This window comes from Sesamum indicum, linkage group LG8 (assembly GCF_026168435.1).
Source record: "Sesamum indicum cultivar Baizhima isolate 11 linkage group LG8, ASM2616843v1, whole genome shotgun sequence".
Classification (NCBI taxonomy): domain Eukaryota; kingdom Viridiplantae; phylum Streptophyta; class Magnoliopsida; order Lamiales; family Pedaliaceae; genus Sesamum; species Sesamum indicum.
This window is the reverse complement of record NC_142664.1, coordinates 2,938,448-2,956,656: the sequence shown is the minus strand read 5'-3', so window position 1 is coordinate 2,956,656 and position 18,209 is coordinate 2,938,448. Positions and strand designations below refer to the sequence as shown.

The window sequence follows — 18,209 nt, the reverse complement described above, 5'->3', positions numbered from 1 at the left end:
ATTAAGGCTGAAATTACGTGTTCCAATTCCATTAGTAAGGACTCATGAGTTCAAATCTTCATGAAATGTTAATACATTTAATTACAATATTTGTTTTTAAAGATTTAGCATAATTTTCAGACACTCCCTTATTATTTAAAAAATTATCAATACCCTCTTGATTTTAACAGTCTTGTAACAATTAGCTCAATCCGCTAAGTTTTCATATATTTTCTGTGGTGAACTAACCAAAATGCCAATGTAGATTAAAAATTATAATTTTATTTATTTTTAAAAATTTTCTAATTCTTTTTATGACTTAAGTGGATAATTTTTTAATAGTTTTTTAGAATTTTTAATTTATTCTGTTCGATTTTTTTATATTTTAATTTTTTTAAAAAATACATTAAGGACAAAATTGATAATTTTATATCTTCATTAAAAATTACATAATTTCATCAAATATCAGGAGTATTTGTAATTTTTTAAATAATAAAAAGTATTCACAATCATGTTAAATTTTAAGTGAGGTGGTTGTAATGTGTTCTATTTTATATGAATTTAACATCAATTTATTTTTTTTCAATTAATTATTACTAGAAACTTATTAGTATATTAATCAACTTGTTGGAATAATATAACTAAAGTAAAACACAAAAGCGGAATGCTGTCTGCACAATCCTCTGAAAATTAAAATAGGCAGGCATTAACACAAGCACTTCTACCGGAGCAATGGCCGACGAGATTCCGGTGATCGATTTCCGAGAATTTCCAGGCAGCTTATCGAAGCTGATCAAGGCCTCTGAGGAATGGGGTTGCTTCAGGATTGTGAATTTCGAGAGCATTCTCCCAGTTTCGCTCATGTACGAGATGAAGGAAGTGGTAGCATCTTTGCTGGATCTTCCCCTGGAGATCAAACAGCGCAACGTGGATGAGATCGCCGGCAGTGGCTATAGAGTTCCGGGACTGATTAATCCCATTCACGAGGGTTTGGGTCTGTATGACATCGCTTCCTCTCAGGCTGTTGATGCCTTTTGTGCCCAGTTGGATGCTACTCCTCTGCAAAGGTTCCAACTTTTATACGAATTTCTACTTGCTAACGTTCCGGTTTTCTTTTGATTTTTGAATGGATTGAGAGGGGTGTTTGTTTGGTTCCATTTTCTGGAAAGGTAGTATCTTTACATCTGGAGGTTTTGATGTTCTTGGAATTGTTAACTTGAAGGCAAACTCCGTTTTAGCTTGAAACCTGAGTTTTTGGAGCTGTTGCTTTTAGTTGAGGAATTGCTGTTATTAATCTGGTGATTCTTGTAAATAAGAGTTTTGATGTTGTAAATTAGGTAATGGATGTTTATTGCAGAGATTATAATGTTGTAAAGTTGGGAAGTTGTGTTGTAGTTCTACAGTCGAGATCTAACATTTGGAATTTGCACTATCAGGGCCACAATTACAAGATACGCTAAAGCAGTACACGAGCTGATCATGGATATTGGATGTAAAATAGGAGAAGGTTTGGGTCTGAGAGATGTTCCTTTCAAGAACTGGCCCTGCCAATTCAGGATTAACAAATATCCCTTTACGCCTGAAACAATTGGTTCGGATGGGCTAAGAACACATACGGACAACGGGTTTCTTACCATAGTGCAGGATGATGAGCTATTTGGTGGTCTTGAAGTGATGCGGAAACCAGGTGAATTTGTTGCCGTTCAGCCTCGTCCGGAAGCCCTCCTAGTCAATTTCGGAGACATTGCTACAGTAAGTTAATCTGTTCTCCCTGTGCTAGTTAAGACGATCACATTGTAATGACTCGTGAAATTTATTTTTTTCCATGTATAGGTGTGGAGCAATGGAAGATTCTACAATGTGAAGCATCGGGTTGTCTGCAAACAAGAAGGAATCAGAATTTCGGTTGCTACGTTTCTCTTAGGACCAAAGGAAGCAATGGTTGAGGCACCGCCTGAATTAGTGACTCCAGAAAATCCTCGTCTCTTTGTTCCATTTGGGTTTGAAGATTTTCGGAAAACTAGATTCTATAAACACATGAATGCAGGTGAAGCTCTTGATCTCTTTCGTGTCAAATCCTGAATCAAGTCTAGAATTCTACATTGTTTTCAACACACATGTTTAAGAGTACTTTTGCTTTCTGGTCGTCAGCTATAAAAAGCACATGTTTGAAAAACACATATTGTTGGACTTCTTCTCAGCTACATACAGCACATGTCATGCTGAAGTTGATCAATGTTTAGCAGAAGATGATGCTGTTTGAGTTGATCACGTTGGATCCACGAAAGAGATGAATAACTTATTTAGATGTAATAATGTCAATACTTAATTAAAATTCCTTACTGAACTTTTTCCTAAGCATAGTTGGATAATTCATATTAAAATAGGAGTAATATTCAATTATTCCTACATGTCTGCTATATGGATCTATAACAGAGATATGACTAAAATATGAGTGGTAGTTGCTGAAAGAGATTATTACAGCTACAGCAACAGCTACCTATATCTTTTCAAGAATCCCTTACCATACCTTAAATTTCCTTGGAATTCGCTTTAACCATCATTGAACAACTTTAATAGTAGTAACATATATGTACAAATGAAACAATAGTCATTTTCCCATATATATATTACTTGAAAGAGTATCTTTCCCTCCAACTGGCTATACATTCATCCACACAAAATTTAAACCATCACTTTATTAACGATCTCACCGCAACATTCGTCTTCATTTTCTCTAACTTTTGTTATTCTCCCGATTTCTTTCTTTTCTTTCCTTACAACCGGAAAATGAAGCTCCAGGGGTCTGAACTCCCTGTCGGAAAGCCCCAAGCAAGAAGGAAAACATCAAAGCTTGCTCCACTTGTTGCCCTGACAATATTTCTAACAATCCCTTTGTATTACCCCACCATAAGAGACTCTACCAAGAAACTGTCTGAAACTTCGCGTCCATATGAAACTTTGGAGGAAACAATAAAACCAACCACCCATTTAGAAACTCCCCCTAATGACAATACTGATGAACCTTCGACATTAAGCGATGCTAGTTTGGAAACCCCCGCAACGGACAATACTGATGAACCTTCGACATTAAATGATGCCCAATTAGAAACTCCCCCGACAGACAATACAGATGAACCTTCGACATTGACCGATGCCCATTTAGAAACTCCCCCGACAGACAATACAGACAAACCTTCGACATTAACTGATGCCCATTCAGAAACTCGGCGGACGGACAATATTGACGAACCTTCGACGTTGACTGATGCCCGTTTAGAAACTGGCCCAACGGACAATACTAACAAACCTTCGACCTTAACCGGTGCCCGTTTAGAGACCCTTCCAGGGGAAGAGACTAAGGAACCTTCCACGGTGACCGGTTCCCATTTAAAAGCTCTTCCGAAGGAAAATTCTAATGAACCGTGCTCTGTTGACTCAAGCCAATGTGATGATGGCAATAATGGTGGAGACACGGCGGCGCACCACCAGGGAGCACCATCCAAGGAGAAGAATGAGGAGAGGGAAAAAAGACCCCATGGACCAAGAACTGATATCACGCGACAAGACGGGAGAAGACGACTGCCAATAAGCAGAAGTAAAGAATCTTCACGACAAGAAACAAGAAAGAAGCCAATTATAAGCAGTAAAGATTCTTCACCACAGCTAAATATAAGGCATCCAATAAGCAGAAACAATGCTCGTGAGATGATAAGATCAAGATTGCTGGATGAAGAGCAATGCGACATGTTTACCGGGGAATGGGTGCCTAACCCGAACGGCCCATATTACACAAATGAGACATGCTCCGCAATTCAAGAGCATCAAAACTGCATAAAATTTGGCAGGCCCGACAGGGGGTTCTTGAAATGGAGGTGGAAGCCCGATGACTGTGAGCTGCCCCTGTTTGACCCCAACCAGTTTCTTGAACTTGTTAGGGGAAAATCAATAGCTTTCGTGGGGGATTCTGTGGCTAGAAACCACATGCAGTCTCTGATTTGCCTCTTGTCCAGTGTAAGCATGAAATCCATAAAAAAAAATAGCAACTTGATAAATTAACATTAACATATCGTTCTTGAGACACATTTGGAGACATTATAGTACATGCATTTCTTGCATAAATCCTCAGTAAAGAATTCTCCTTTCTTGCAATTTTCAGGTTGCAAATCCAGTTGATTTAGCAGCCCCACTGGATCAAAACAGACGTTACGAGTACAGAGAACACGACTTCAACGTTTCCATTTTCTGGGCACCTTATTTGGTGAGGACAGAAAAAACAGACCCCAACGACGAAAAGCGCCCTTTCAAATTGTACCTCGACGAATTCGACGAGCACTGGACAACCCAAATCGCACTTTTCGACTACGTAATCATCTCAGCCGGCCACTGGTTCTTCCGCCCCACATACTTCTACCTCAACAACCTCCTCATCGGCTGCCTCTACTGCCCGGAATCAAACGTCAACCACCTGACAGCATACTTCAGCTACCGTCGCGCTTTCCGGACGGCGTTTCGGGCCATTAACGCCGCCAACTACAATGGCGTGACCTTCCTTAGAACGTACGCGCCGTCCCATTTCGAGGGGGCGCCGTGGGACAAGGGCGGCGACTGTGCACGTAAACGGCCGTACCAGAGAAACGAGACGGTGTTGGAGGATTACGGCTTGGAAATGTATCTGATACAGTTGGAGGAGCTGAGAATTGCACAGAAAGCAGGGAGGCGAAGAGGAGGGAAGTTCAGGCTGTTCGATGCGACGAAGTCTATGTTGTTGAGGCCCGATGGACATCCTAGTAAATACGGGCATTGGCCAATGGCAGATCAGACAATTCCCAATGATTGTGTGCACTGGTGTTTGCCTGGTCCCATCGACGCTTGGAATGATTTCTTGCAAGAATTGTTGATGAGAGAGACAAGATGAGGATATGATTGATCCTTTGCGGCTCAGTGGACCTGCCAGTCCGAGGAAATCAGACACGTCCTTCACATGCCAGGAAACACGTCGAGAGCTGTGTATATATGTTATGGGATTTCGTCGATTTTGTGTATATGTAGGTTTTATTTCTCAATTTTCTATGAGCAGTATATTTCTCATAAATTTTGTACGTAGATGAATATGTTTTAGATAATTCCCGAAAAAGTAATGCAATTGTACCACTTGGTACTTACTATATTGTCTATTTCATTAAGAGGAATGTTGGGGAGGGGGTTAATCCCGCCGGAGATTGTCGCATAAAAAAATAAATATCAAAGTGTGTAAATACAACGATGTGAAGCATACTGCTAAATCAAGAAAAAAAAAAACATACTGCAATATAAGGTCTTCAATAGTTTGGCTGGAATCAACTACCTTTTTTAGTTTCTGTTGCGAAAATATGATGCAATGTGTTAGTCGTGTATTATGAAGCCAAGATAATATTGACCCGCATTTATACTAAAGGTAATGACAATTTTTCTCCCAACATACAGCAACTTTACAATTTCAAAGTAGTAGTATTATACATTTTGAAAATTAATGAACATGTTGGAAAATAGTGAACGACAAATTAAAGAATAAATTTTATTTCGATCCAGATTAAATCGTAACAAGTTATTGATTACAATGTGGGATGCATAACAAGCGCTTGTGATACGTGGATAATGGTTGATGGCGCCCAATCATCATCTGACCATATCTGATCAACCGAATAAGTGTATCATTTGGTTGAAATAATGCATCCATAGGGTGAAATGATGTATCCATCCGGAAGAAAAGTCATAACCTTTCAAAGGCATTTTTCTGATTGTACATATTCATTCAACGATACCTTTTCAACTTCTATAAATAGGCACTTCCATTTCATTTCATTCATTCAATTCAATTTGAAAAGCATTACAAAGCATTTCAAAGTGCTAGCAACGAAAACATATTATCTTTTATTAAAGGAGTTCCAAAATATTATTTGGTTCACCGTTTTTCAAAGTTTTTAGTGTTGCTAATTTGAGATTTGTAAGTCTTTGCTACTGTTATTTTGTTCATCTCCAAAATAATCTTTTTTGCTTTAAACGATGTGTTTGACACGCCTTCCAAAATCTTAAGGTATTGTCAATTTTAACCCATCTTGCATTTAAATGCAAAATACAAATGTAATTATTCCCTTCTTCTGCTAAAAAGGTAAATCTTCAAGAAAAAAAAAATAAAGGAGAGAAAGAAGAATATTTTGTTCAAATCAAATTCGGCATTGTACAATCAATCACATTGAGCATCTTATTATATTTATTATGAAAATTACATAATAAACATAATTGACTCACTATATAATTAATAAGTTGATTTCATCATTCTAATTCTTCTATTAATTCATTAATAATATCTCCATGAAAATTGAAGAATGATGAGTTTCAAACTACATTTATAATTTTCGATCCCATAAATTAGAAAGATGATGGGGCAGGAGCAGCCACCGGATCAGGGGTGGCGCCACCATTGCTCAAAATCTCCAAAATGGCCCGATGATTTTCCTTTTGGTTCTGACATAGAGCTGGCAAAGATATTCCTATACAAATCATAATAGTTGATTAATTAATGCTCGAAAATATACTTTGATTAAGCTTCAAGAAAATCCGCTACGAACAAGCATGGAATAATCAACAAAATTAGTGATTAATATATATGTCATATGGAATCCTCAAAGTTAATTACCTTCACCAACAGCAAGATTGAAAAAGAGGTCGACAATGTTGGGGCAGTTCTGATAGCAAGCAGAGGAACAGAGACGAGCAGTGAACTCTGATGAGAGAAAGGCTTCGGAGGATATTCCGATGAATTCACGATGAACACCACAAGCATTCATGCATTGATTTGTCTCAATGTATCCTGACAATTTCTCCACTACAACCTCTGATGTCTTACATGTATAATCAGTTTTTCCTTGTGCATTTTTGTAGTTCTCCAGCACACACCTCTTTCCTGATGATGCAACCGCAAAGGAACACAGTTTTGTAGGCAAATTCTCACAAATCACGTCCCTTGTACAATATAAAGATTAAGAAAAATATTCAATCAGAATTTTTATAAATGGCAATCATATATATATAATTAATAAAAAATGATAAAATATTATTTATTATTAAGAATCAAAATGATATAAGAATATAAATTCATAATATTTAGATTTACATCCTTAAAAGTTGGTAACACATGAATTTGAGTAATTACGTTTTTGTCATTCAAACTATAACTTTTTTTAATTTTGTGTCAACTTATCATTTCAACTTTATAAAATTTTACACTATTTATAACTGTTTTTTCATCAATTTTTTTATCGAAAACATATCATATGCAATGCACATGTGATATTTATATATGATGTGATATTTTTTCCATGTATGCACAACAAGTGATGTTTTTTCGATAAAAAAAATGATCATATATGACAAATTTTATAAAATTGAAATGGTAAGTTTGATAAAACAATAAAAAAAGTTTAAATACCAAAGTGTAAAAACGCGTATTATTAAAATAACAAAATATAATTTACCCTATGAATATTTATATTGAAAATGCTAATATTTTTAGATGTACGTATAGTTTTCTTTAACAAACATATGCATTCAAACTCTAAATCTTGGATTAGAAATTTTGAAATTCAAATCATTGAGGTGTCGGATAAGAATGTTTATACATTGTCATTTGGATGTAACTTATTTTATTATTGATGTCATCCATCTGTTACAATTGGTGTCTATAATATAAAGCCTTAATTTTATTGTTATTTTAATTTTTGGGTAAATTACAGTAACCTCTTCCGACATTTAAAATAATTATCAATATCTTTTATTGTTTAAAAAATTATAAATACCCCCTAATATTTGATGAAATTATATAATCCTTCGATGGAGGTATGAAATTGTCAATTTTACCCTTACTGTATCTTTTAATTTTTAAAAAAAAAATTAAAAACTTATAGAAAAATCAAACGGGATGGATGAAAAAATTTTAAAAATTATAAAATAATTATCCACTTAGTTCATAAAAAATATTTTTTAAAAAAAATATATAAAATTATAATTTTTAATTCATATATAATGACATTTTGGTCAGTTCATCATAAAAATGAACGAAAATATAACGGATTGAGTTAATTGTTAAACGGCAATTAAAATCAAAGGGTATTGTTAATTTGTCATCAAACAACAAAAGAGTATTCACAATTATATCAAACTCAAGGGAGATCGTTGTAATTTACCCTTAATTTTTTGAATCTGTTTGAACCACGCACTTAATTATACACACACTGCAACTACTCAATGATAAGCTATTTAATTATAAGATTGAAAAATTATATATTAGGTTCTTATAAAAGTGTTGGGATTGTTAAATTTATTTTTAAATTTAATCATATTACATATGTAATTGTCACTATTAACATTTTTATAAATTTCATAAATTCATTTTGGAATTAAATTACATTATAAATATAACAAATATACTATATAGTTATTAAATAGATAAGAAAGAAACAAAGCGATGAGCAAAGGATGGTGGATCGGGGGCTTACCCACATGGCTATGGATAGGTAAGCATGTGAGAAGTTGATATGTATGAGCTAATAAACCCAACATCCAAACACATCTTTTAAATCTATGATTGTGAAATATAACATTAAGAATTTTTAAATTTTATTTTCTCCAAGCCACAAAGAATTTTAAATCTATTATCTGAAATTTGGACAGGAAAAAGGTTGATCTAAAATAATGCATAATTTTGAGCTAAATATTTAAAATTCAAAACATCGATCCTTCAAATTTTAAGCAGTAACTTCATGAACAAAATTTCTTATGATATACAATACTCTTTTTTCCTTTTTTACTATTATAAGCCTCTATAACTAGGAAGTTTAACTATAACCTAATCTGTAAATTGAATGAATGAATTATCTCTCGAGAATTTTAAATCGGATTCATATCATGAATAATTAACAATATCTGATCTATCAAATAAATTTGTTATTGAGACTTGAATAATATAACATATATAGGAAGTTCTTTTATCCATACCGAATGAAAGAACTCCGAACCCATAAAAATTCCTTTATTTATCATCCTTTTGCTTGTTTTTTTCTTACCTTGCATCTTCCTAGGACAATCATCTAATGAAGGATCATCATATTGTTTTTCCGTTTCGATTAATCACATTGTTACAAAGCTAAACAAACAATAAAAGTGAAATGGAAAAATAGGAAAGAAAAAAAGAAATAAAGACTCCTTCTTGCTTTGAGAATGAAAGTATGCCCCCCAACACCCTTTACTAGTTCATAGAAAGGGAAATTTGTAATGGCTGTATTAACGGTTATGAGAGACAGTTACAATAGTAGTCAATTGCAAAAAATATATTTGGACCTATTTTTGGAACGCCAAATTAAATTAAATTTAATTATTATTGGAACGATATTTGTAACACATATATGTATGGTTATATTATGTACAAAATATATTTTTGCTAATATATTAAAGAATATTATTATAAATTAACACAAATTACATAAAATTACACAAATTAATGAAAAAAATTTCAAAAATTACACATATTTTCTTAAATTAACAGAAATTACATTAAATTACACATATTCATAAATTAACACAAATTACAAAAAATTACACAAACTACACATATTTTCAAAAATTACATAAAATTAAATCCCAAAATTTTCTAATATTCAAAAGATTACATAAAAACTAAAATAAATTTCAGAAAATACATATATATATTTTCAAAAATTACTGAAAACATTACAGAAATATTTTCAGAAAAAATTCAAAATTTTCAGAAAAATAACTTTATAAAATTTTCAGAAATTCTTTTAGAAATTACACATATTTACTTAAATGAACACAAATTACATAAAATAACACAACTTACACATATTCATAAATTAACACAAATTACAAAAAATTACACAAACTACACATATTTTCAAAAATTACATAAAATTAAATCCCAAATTTTTCTAATATTCAAAAGATTACAGAAAAACTAAAATAAATTTCAGAAAATACATATATATATATTTTCAAAAATTACTGAAAACATTACAGAAATATTTTCAGAAAAAATTCAAAATTTTCAGAAAAATAACTTTATAAAATAAATTCTTTTAGAAATTACACATATTTACTTAAATGAACACAAATTACATAAAATAACACAACTTACACATATTCATAAAATTTACACAAATTGCACATATTCATAAAATTACACAAATTACATAAAAATTATACAAATTATACATATTTTCAGAAATTACATAAAATTAAATCCAATAAAGAAACTCAACAAATTATATCATCTTCATCATCAAAATATTATAAAAACAGTTTTTATCATCAAAATATTGTAAAAATAACTTACACTAAACAACATTCATATTAACAATTAACAACAAATAACAATTAACCCAACTAGTTTCTCCAGCAAAATATTGTAAATTTTGGAGCGGCCATTGTCGCATATTTTTTAACTTTTTGGCTGTTTTAAATATTAATTTTTATCTTTTTCAAAAAATAAAATTTATTCATCAAGTATTATATTTAAATATTTCTCAGAGTATTAGATAATTGGAACTGCTATTGGAACGGCTTGTGTGGACCTAACAAGTGTATTACATTTTGTAACGGCTTTATATTCAATTAGTGGTACGAAAATTCTTTTTTTTTTCAGTGGTCATTCCAAAATCTTTGTTACAGTAAAGATTTTGTACCGGTGTTTGTAACGGCCAATGTGAATTATATATTTAGAAAGGTGTTTGGAACGGTGAGCTTTCACCAAAAAAAAAAAGTCGTTCCAAATTTTAGTAACAATTCCAAAAGTCGTTCTAAAATGTAACGATCAAATTTTTTAAACGAATTTACGAATACAACTGTTTATGAATAGTGTTTGTAATTATTTTGTCATTCCAAACATATAAAATTTTTCTGATAAAAGAACATGACATCATCAATTGTTTTGGGAAAATTATTTTAATAATACAAGAAAAAAAATTACAAAAGTGGTGTGTGGTTTTTAGAATGTTGAAGAAATAGGCAGCACCGCGATTAAAAATCACCGGTGCCACCATTTTTTATAATAATAAAAAAAAAAAAATCATGGCACCGCAATGTTAGATCATGGTGCAAGTTTACAAATAAAAAAAAAATTAATCCTTGGCACCACGATCTTAGTAGTATCGGTCTAAAGCAGCCTGCACTTTGCAGGCTACTTTTATGAGTAGCAGCGGTGCTCCAGACAATAATTTTAAGTACAACATTTATTTTTGTACTGAAGCACCACGATTTTTTATCATGGTTTTTTTGCTTATAAAATCCGAATTTCATTCTCACATTCTCATTGAATTTGTGTTTCAGCAATAACACTCAAGCCATCTCTACCTTGTGCCCCTAATAAACGCATTCTTCTCCAATTTCTTTACTTTCTTATTTGTGTTATTGTTATAACAAGCTGAAGATTTACGATTAAAAATGCTTATAATAAGTTGTTTGTTAAATTTTTAAATTATTTGTTCATTTGAATATTCTTATTATAATATTATTGAGTATTGAAACTTTGATGTGTATTTTGATGTGGAGATACGGCGGAGTAAAATATTATAGATATTGTTATATATTTTGGAGGTTAACAGATTAATTCAAATGATTTTGTAAGTTATGATCGTCTTTCGATCGGATTTATGTAAATTTATCGTAGTACTACATTTGTTGAGTTAGAATTAATTTTGTATGGAATATTTTGATTTGATATGAATGATTTAAGTTGCATATATTTTTTAAATACATAATATTTAATTTTGGACAAAGGAGGGAGACAGTGTTGGCAATTAAGAAGGACCAGGATATGCAGTTTTTTTTAACCTATTGATATTTTTGTCGAAACAGATAAAGTTCTTCAAAATACTGTATCAGATGACCCGACTGTTGTTGAGTGGGGAACGTATATGTTTATGGTAACCCAATATTTGTGGAGTTTGCTAGTAGTAACTCAAGAAATTGGGAGGTTTGGGATTAATGAAGATTATGCAAGTCCATCTGCATATGCAAGTCCATCTGATTATGCAGGTCCATTATCATATGCAGTTCCATCAGATTGTGCATGTCCATCTTTATATATAGGTCCATCTAGATACAATCCCAGCCTGAAGCTGATAGAATCTTAAACAATGAGTAAATGGACTCAGAATCATATGAGGTTGAAGTAGAGAGCTAGATTGATAATAATCATGATGATGATGGTGATGTAAGCATACCAATTAAATAATATAATAATATTGCGTATTACAGATAATGTGTATGTAATAATTTTGTCCCTGTATCATTACACAACACTAGTAATATCCCCCAATGCCACAACGTGGACATCGTCTGTTTTGTCGGGGGGATTATCCTCTTTTTAATCCACGGGCGTGTTCAAATCGGCGCCTTCAAATGGCACTAGTGATATCCTATAATGTCTTTGGACTTTCGGAGTAATAGTATGTGCATAGTCGTCCGTGACAAACGGCATGTATGAAGTGTTACCAGATGGATTTGTCGGATTATAAACATTTGATGGAGCATCAGGAGTGTAAAAATTTGATGAACAACCTCTGCGTAAACATTTGATAGACCAGCCTCTGTGTAAACATTTGATGGACCGACTTCTTCACTGGCATGAGCTGTTTTGGCCGGATTGACCCTAACACTTGGATATCGTGCACTGAAAAAGTTCATAAGTTCACGTCCAATTGCACGGATTCGTTCCGATTTTTCCTCAATGACTGGTTACATATTCAGAATTGTCACAATCTAGCACAAGTTTCTCCATTCTGTTATACTGGTAAAAAATATTGTATTCAATTAAACATTGTGTGTTCCTAAAATTATTGACTAAAAAAAATACATACAAAGTACTTACCACATATTCTTTTTTTTTTTGGGGGGGGGGGGGGGGGAAGGTAAATTTTTATAAATAAAAGGAGGTATAATACAACAGTGCTCGTATGGTATGTTATCCCTTGACAGACCAAGGGATACACCATAATCTATAAAGTGCACTAGAATTAACAGAGCTAGGAAGATTTTTGCTAAGAATCTGTAGTCTGACGTCCTCTATGATTAAGCTAGCTAACGTAGCCGGCGACCTCGAAGTGTGCTCGAACTGTCTCATATTGCGTTCCCTCCAAATGTGGTAAACGCATGCCCCAAGTAGCGCATGGTATGCCAGTTACCACATATTCCCAATCACGTGTGTCAGTGGGTCGATATCCGAGGGTGTTCGTTGGCACTATATTATGAAATTTTTGAATCCGAATTATTTAGTGATACTAGTTTATATAGTCAGCAACGGTATTACGACCGCCAACAATAACAGGTCCAACCACCATTAATTGCACATCGTTCTATTGTGCAATATAGTTCGAGTGAAATGCTCCCCAATCAACCCCATGACGTCCCCGCCTATCGATTGTAGCCTGCAAATGCAAGTTGCTTTGATCAAGAATTTTTTTTTTAATTTTGGACTAAAAAGATTGCGATTTTGTCCAATTTTTTTTAATTATCACACTCAGCACCACGATCTTATACTGCAATGCCGTGGAATTTATTTTTATTTTTTTTATAAAAATGGCAACACCGCTTTCTATTTTTCTACGATTTTCAAACCACACCATTATTGTAATTCTTTTCCTTGTATTATTAAAATAATTCTCTTAATTATTTTTCATTCTAAAGTTGTTACAAAGACCGTTACAAAAAAATACGTTATAAACCCAATTATTTTTGTAGTGATTTATTAGACATATGTATAAAGTGCTGGATAAGACATATATATACAACAGCAATTCATAATAGAATATTGATAGTGCAAATGAATATATATAGACCTTCTCTTTTCCTGCGCAGAACCCTTTTCCACTCCTCATCTCGGAGCTCCGAAACCATGGATCTTATTCCCTTGAGAAAAACCCGCTTTCTTCTTCAGAAAAACACCAAGAGAATCATTACGACACTAACAATCACATCGCTGATCCTACTCGCGTGCACCCGCCTAAATAATCATCCGGTTCAAAACCCTCCTCCTCCATACAACAACCACCCCCCACCGTTGATTTCCCCTTCGCCGCCCCACACGCCGGTGGAGGATATTAAAATGAGCGAGGATGAGGAGGAAAAATGCGACATCTTCACAGGGGAATGGGTGCCGAACCCGGATGCTCCGTATTACACGAACAGGACGTGTTGGGCTATCCATGAGCACCAGAACTGCATGAAGTACGGTAGGCCGGATACGGGGTTCATGAAGTGGAGGTGGAAGCCCGACGGGTGCGAGTTGCGGGTATTCAACCCGTTTCAGTTCTTGGATATAGTCCGGGATAAGTCCTTGGCCTTTGTCGGGGATTCGGTGGGGAGGAACCAGATGCAGTCCATGATTTGCCTCTTATCCAGGGTAACTTGCAAACACACACACACACACACTCATATGCATATACGAATATATATATATATATATATATATATTAGAAAATAGTAATTAAATAATTACATAAATATTTCAATAAATTGAATACTGATTCGTATTAAAAAAGAAATTCGATAATTATATTTCCATGAGATTTGATATATGTTTGACTAAAATATTAATCTTCATGCCAGCAAGTTTCTAGATATTTAAAATAAGTCCAAATAGATTGGGGCAATTTGTAAATTTTATAAATTTAAAGGAGGATTTGAATAATTTTAAGAAGGGAGAAAGAATATATGTAGTTCTGAGTTATAATTACATTAAAGCCAAAATTCGTAGTAATTAATTAATTAATCTCATACATTAAATTTATAAAATGATGGTTTAGCTAAGATAGGCAGATGTATGTAAGCCGTCTGCAACCAATCACATGGGCAACAGTAAAGGAAAATTATAGTCGTAAAACCCAGTAGAATAACATTAATTGCATAATAAACATAATTGTATTGTTTAATTACATCATAATTAATACAAATTTCACAAAAATATATTTGGACAAGAATGTCCTAGAAAACACCATTAATCCTGCATAGTATGAAATATAACTTTTTCTATGGCATGAGTTATTTCTTTTTCAATAATACGCAATTCATAGAATTTTTAATATACATTTAAATTCAAATACTAATGTAATATATTATTAATCTGAATTATGAGTATGTTGATACAGAATAATGTTTTTCTAAAAAAATAGAATATGATATTTAGATTAAAATAAGTAGTAATCAGATGAAAATGACAAGGGTGGGTGGGAGGGAGGGAATCCAATCTTGGAAACTCGTGATGTAGATCTAGAAATGATGGAGATTTGTTGTGTTGTGTGGTAAGCTAAATGTTAAACCACCCCCACCCCCACCGTCGGACCGCATATGCACTCTCTTTAGTTTATGATTATCCCAATTAAGTTTGGTGTTTTGTGGTGCAATGCACACTGCGTCATACCCCCTGCTGCTGACCCTAATTCAATTCAATATATGTCTGAAAACGACATGCATGCCTCCTCCCCTGACAGGCTGACACCAATCTTACAGATTCTTTTTTGTCTTCTCCATTATATATACCCCATTTATATATACATAATGTATGTTATGTATAGTAGTACATTCATAATGCAATATATATTATGTGTGTGTTTGTAATAAATAGTATTACATGGGATTCTAATTTTGAATGGTTTAGCAAAAGCGGAACATGGCAGGCATGTGGTTGCGCGTGCCTTAATTTGTCTGCAAATTGCTGCTCTTATATATTACGTACCTATTAATATTATTAATCAAATTATTTACTGAAATATTTATTTTTAGATAATCACTTAAACCTATTTTTACCTTGGGTTTTTTTATGTGTATTTAATGAAATTACATTGCATTAAATGTGTCATTGGTGAATTCTCCCTCTCGTGCTGTTTATTTTTCATGTCGTTGGTGTTTTTTAATGCAATAGTGTAATACTTTTTAAAATAGAGAATAATTACATTCTTCTCTTTTTAGAAATTTGATATAATTATACGTAAATTTTTTGTGATTTAAAAAATTATATGTAATATCTTTAGGGTTAGTTTTTGTCTAACAAATAGATCCATTCGTCAATCAAAACCCACTGAATTTGCTGGTATTAGCAAAAAAAATAGAATGAAAATTGATATTTACCCTCGATTGAATTATTGCTGATTTATTGCAGGTCAAACAAACTTTTTTGTCTAAATTATTCTTGTAACCGGAAAAATATACTTACTCACATGCATCAACGTGTGAAGATGTATGAGGGTAATTTGATCATAAAAAGATTTATTTGACCTAATATAAATTAGTAGTAAGTCCATCGGAGGTAAACATAGATTTTTATTTTTTATTTTTTATTAATATCAGCAAATTTAAAAAAATTTGACAAATAAAATGACTCATTTGTTATACGAAAGCAAATTTAAGGAGTATTATGTAATTTTTTAATCCACAAAAGTGTTTAAATGTATTCACACCAAATTTCAGAATAGAAAAATATAATTATTTCTTAAAATAATTATTAAAAAAATTAATACACTTTAAAATGATTTATAAGTTTTTTGAATTATGTATTAATTTTATGACAAAGTATTAAGTGCCATAAATTCGCAGAACAAAAATTTAATTCATGAAATTCCAAAATTTGTTAAATTTTATTCCACGTATACATACATTTTCAAGTGGGAATGAGTTTTTTTCTTTTTTCTTTTTTAATTAAATGTTATATCGTTGCACTTTCAGGTGGAATACCCAATCGACGTCTCCCCGACGACCGACGAACATTTCAAACGCTGGAAATACGTAAATTACAACTTTACCCTCGCCTACTTCTGGAGCCCATTCCTGGTCCGATCCAACGAGCGAGACTCCGACGGCCCGACCCACACCGGCCTCTTCAACCTCTACCTCGACGAGTACGACGACTCATGGACCACCCAAATCGACGAATTCGACTATGTCATCATCAACGCCGGCCACTGGCTCACCCGCACCGCCGTCTACTATGAGAACGGCCGTGTCGTCGGCTGCCGCTACTGCCAGCTCCCCGACCTCACCGACCTCCCCACCACCTACGGCTACCGCCGCGTGTTCCGGACGGCGTTTAAAGCCATCAACGAACGGGAGAATTTCAAGGGCGTGGTCTTTCTCCGGACCTTCGCGCCATCGCACTTCGAGAATGGGCCGTGGAACGCCGGCGGGAATTGCGTGAGGCAGAAGCCGTTCTGGAGCAACGAGACGATCTTGGAGGGTCAGAATCTGGATATGTACATGACCCAATTGGAGGAATTTAGGGCTGCGGAGAAGGAAGGGAAGAAGAGGTTGAGATTGCTGGATACGACCCAAGCAATGCTGTTGAGGCCCGACGGGCACCCGAGTAGATACGGACACTGGCCCAATGAGAATGTGACTTTGTATAATGACTGCGTGCATTGGTGCTTGCCGGGCCCGATTGATTCTTGGGCGGATCTTTTGCTCCACACGATGAAGATGGAGGCCCGGAGATGGCACGAGGAACGACAGAAACTGCAGTAAATTGGTGAAGTCTCTTTATTACTATTTCTTTTGATATCTATTCTTTTGGAGTTGTGTCTGAGAGATTATAGTGCAGTTGCATTTTTTCATTGTTGGAAATGATGTTTTTATTACATCTCCCTAATTGGGGAAGGAGACAGAGTAGGTAACTTTATTGATACTATGATGTACTTATTTTGTTTATTGTGAGTTTTGGTTGATAGACTATTTTCTTGTTTAATGTATGATTGCCCATCACCTCAGATACAACTACTTTGAGTCAAGATTAGAAGAAAAGTGGAAGAGGAGGGGAACACTATTACAATTTACAAGCTCAATTTTTATGAAATACGTAAGGTTGTAATAAATTTTATTCATAAATTCTTTTGAAAGGAGTATAAAATATGAGTCCAATATTCTATTTTATTTGAAAATTTGATATTTTATCCCATTTAATCCACACTCCTTCATGCAGAGTGGATCCCTACTCCCCCACATAAATTGCATCATCTGAATATCAATAGAGTTTGCGTTTGTTTACTGGAACATGTTAATCTTGATTAGATTGATAGTTCAATCTAATCAGTCATTTACATTGCGACACTTTAACTTTTGATAAAATAGGTTGTCCTGCATATTTGTACCATATTTACTATACGTGATAGGATAAAGACCTTAATATTAAT

At 33.6% G+C, this 18,209-nt stretch overlaps 3 protein-coding genes across 4 annotated transcripts; all 3 read left to right on the top strand.

Moving 5' to 3' along the window:
• Nucleotides 1–618: 618 nt before the first annotated feature.
• Nucleotides 619–2,363, top strand: LOC105167498 (2-oxoglutarate-dependent dioxygenase DAO). 2 transcript variants are annotated; one of them, XM_011087257.3, is made up of 4 exons: nucleotides 619–1,046; nucleotides 1,416–1,731; nucleotides 1,813–2,026; nucleotides 2,181–2,363. In XM_011087257.3, exons 1-4 carry the CDS (start codon nucleotides 712–714, stop codon nucleotides 2,240–2,242), a joined length of 927 nt encoding a protein of 308 aa, XP_011085559.1. In that variant the 5' UTR covers nucleotides 619–711; the 3' UTR covers nucleotides 2,243–2,363. The 2 variants fall into 2 exon arrangements, with proteins under 2 accessions (XP_011085559.1, XP_088740340.1); XM_088884214.1 differs by having other exon boundaries at nucleotides 1,813–2,250.
• Nucleotides 2,364–2,769: 406 nt separating this feature from the next.
• LOC105167499 (protein trichome birefringence-like 19) lies at nucleotides 2,770–5,128 on the top strand. The gene is made up of 3 exons (XM_011087258.3): nucleotides 2,770–2,984; nucleotides 3,381–3,993; nucleotides 4,139–5,128. The coding sequence occupies exons 1-3, from the start codon at nucleotides 2,770–2,772 to the stop codon at nucleotides 4,895–4,897; spliced, it is 1,587 nt and encodes a 528-aa protein (XP_011085560.2). The 3' UTR covers nucleotides 4,898–5,128.
• An 8,697-nt stretch (nucleotides 5,129–13,825) lies between these two features.
• On the top strand, nucleotides 13,826–17,751 carry LOC105167497 (protein trichome birefringence-like 19). Its single transcript, XM_088884298.1, has 2 exons — nucleotides 13,826–14,434; nucleotides 16,753–17,751. The coding sequence occupies exons 1-2, from the start codon at nucleotides 13,856–13,858 to the stop codon at nucleotides 17,542–17,544; spliced, it is 1,371 nt and encodes a 456-aa protein (XP_088740424.1). The 5' UTR covers nucleotides 13,826–13,855; the 3' UTR covers nucleotides 17,545–17,751.
• The last annotated feature ends 458 nt before the right edge of the window (nucleotides 17,752–18,209 follow it).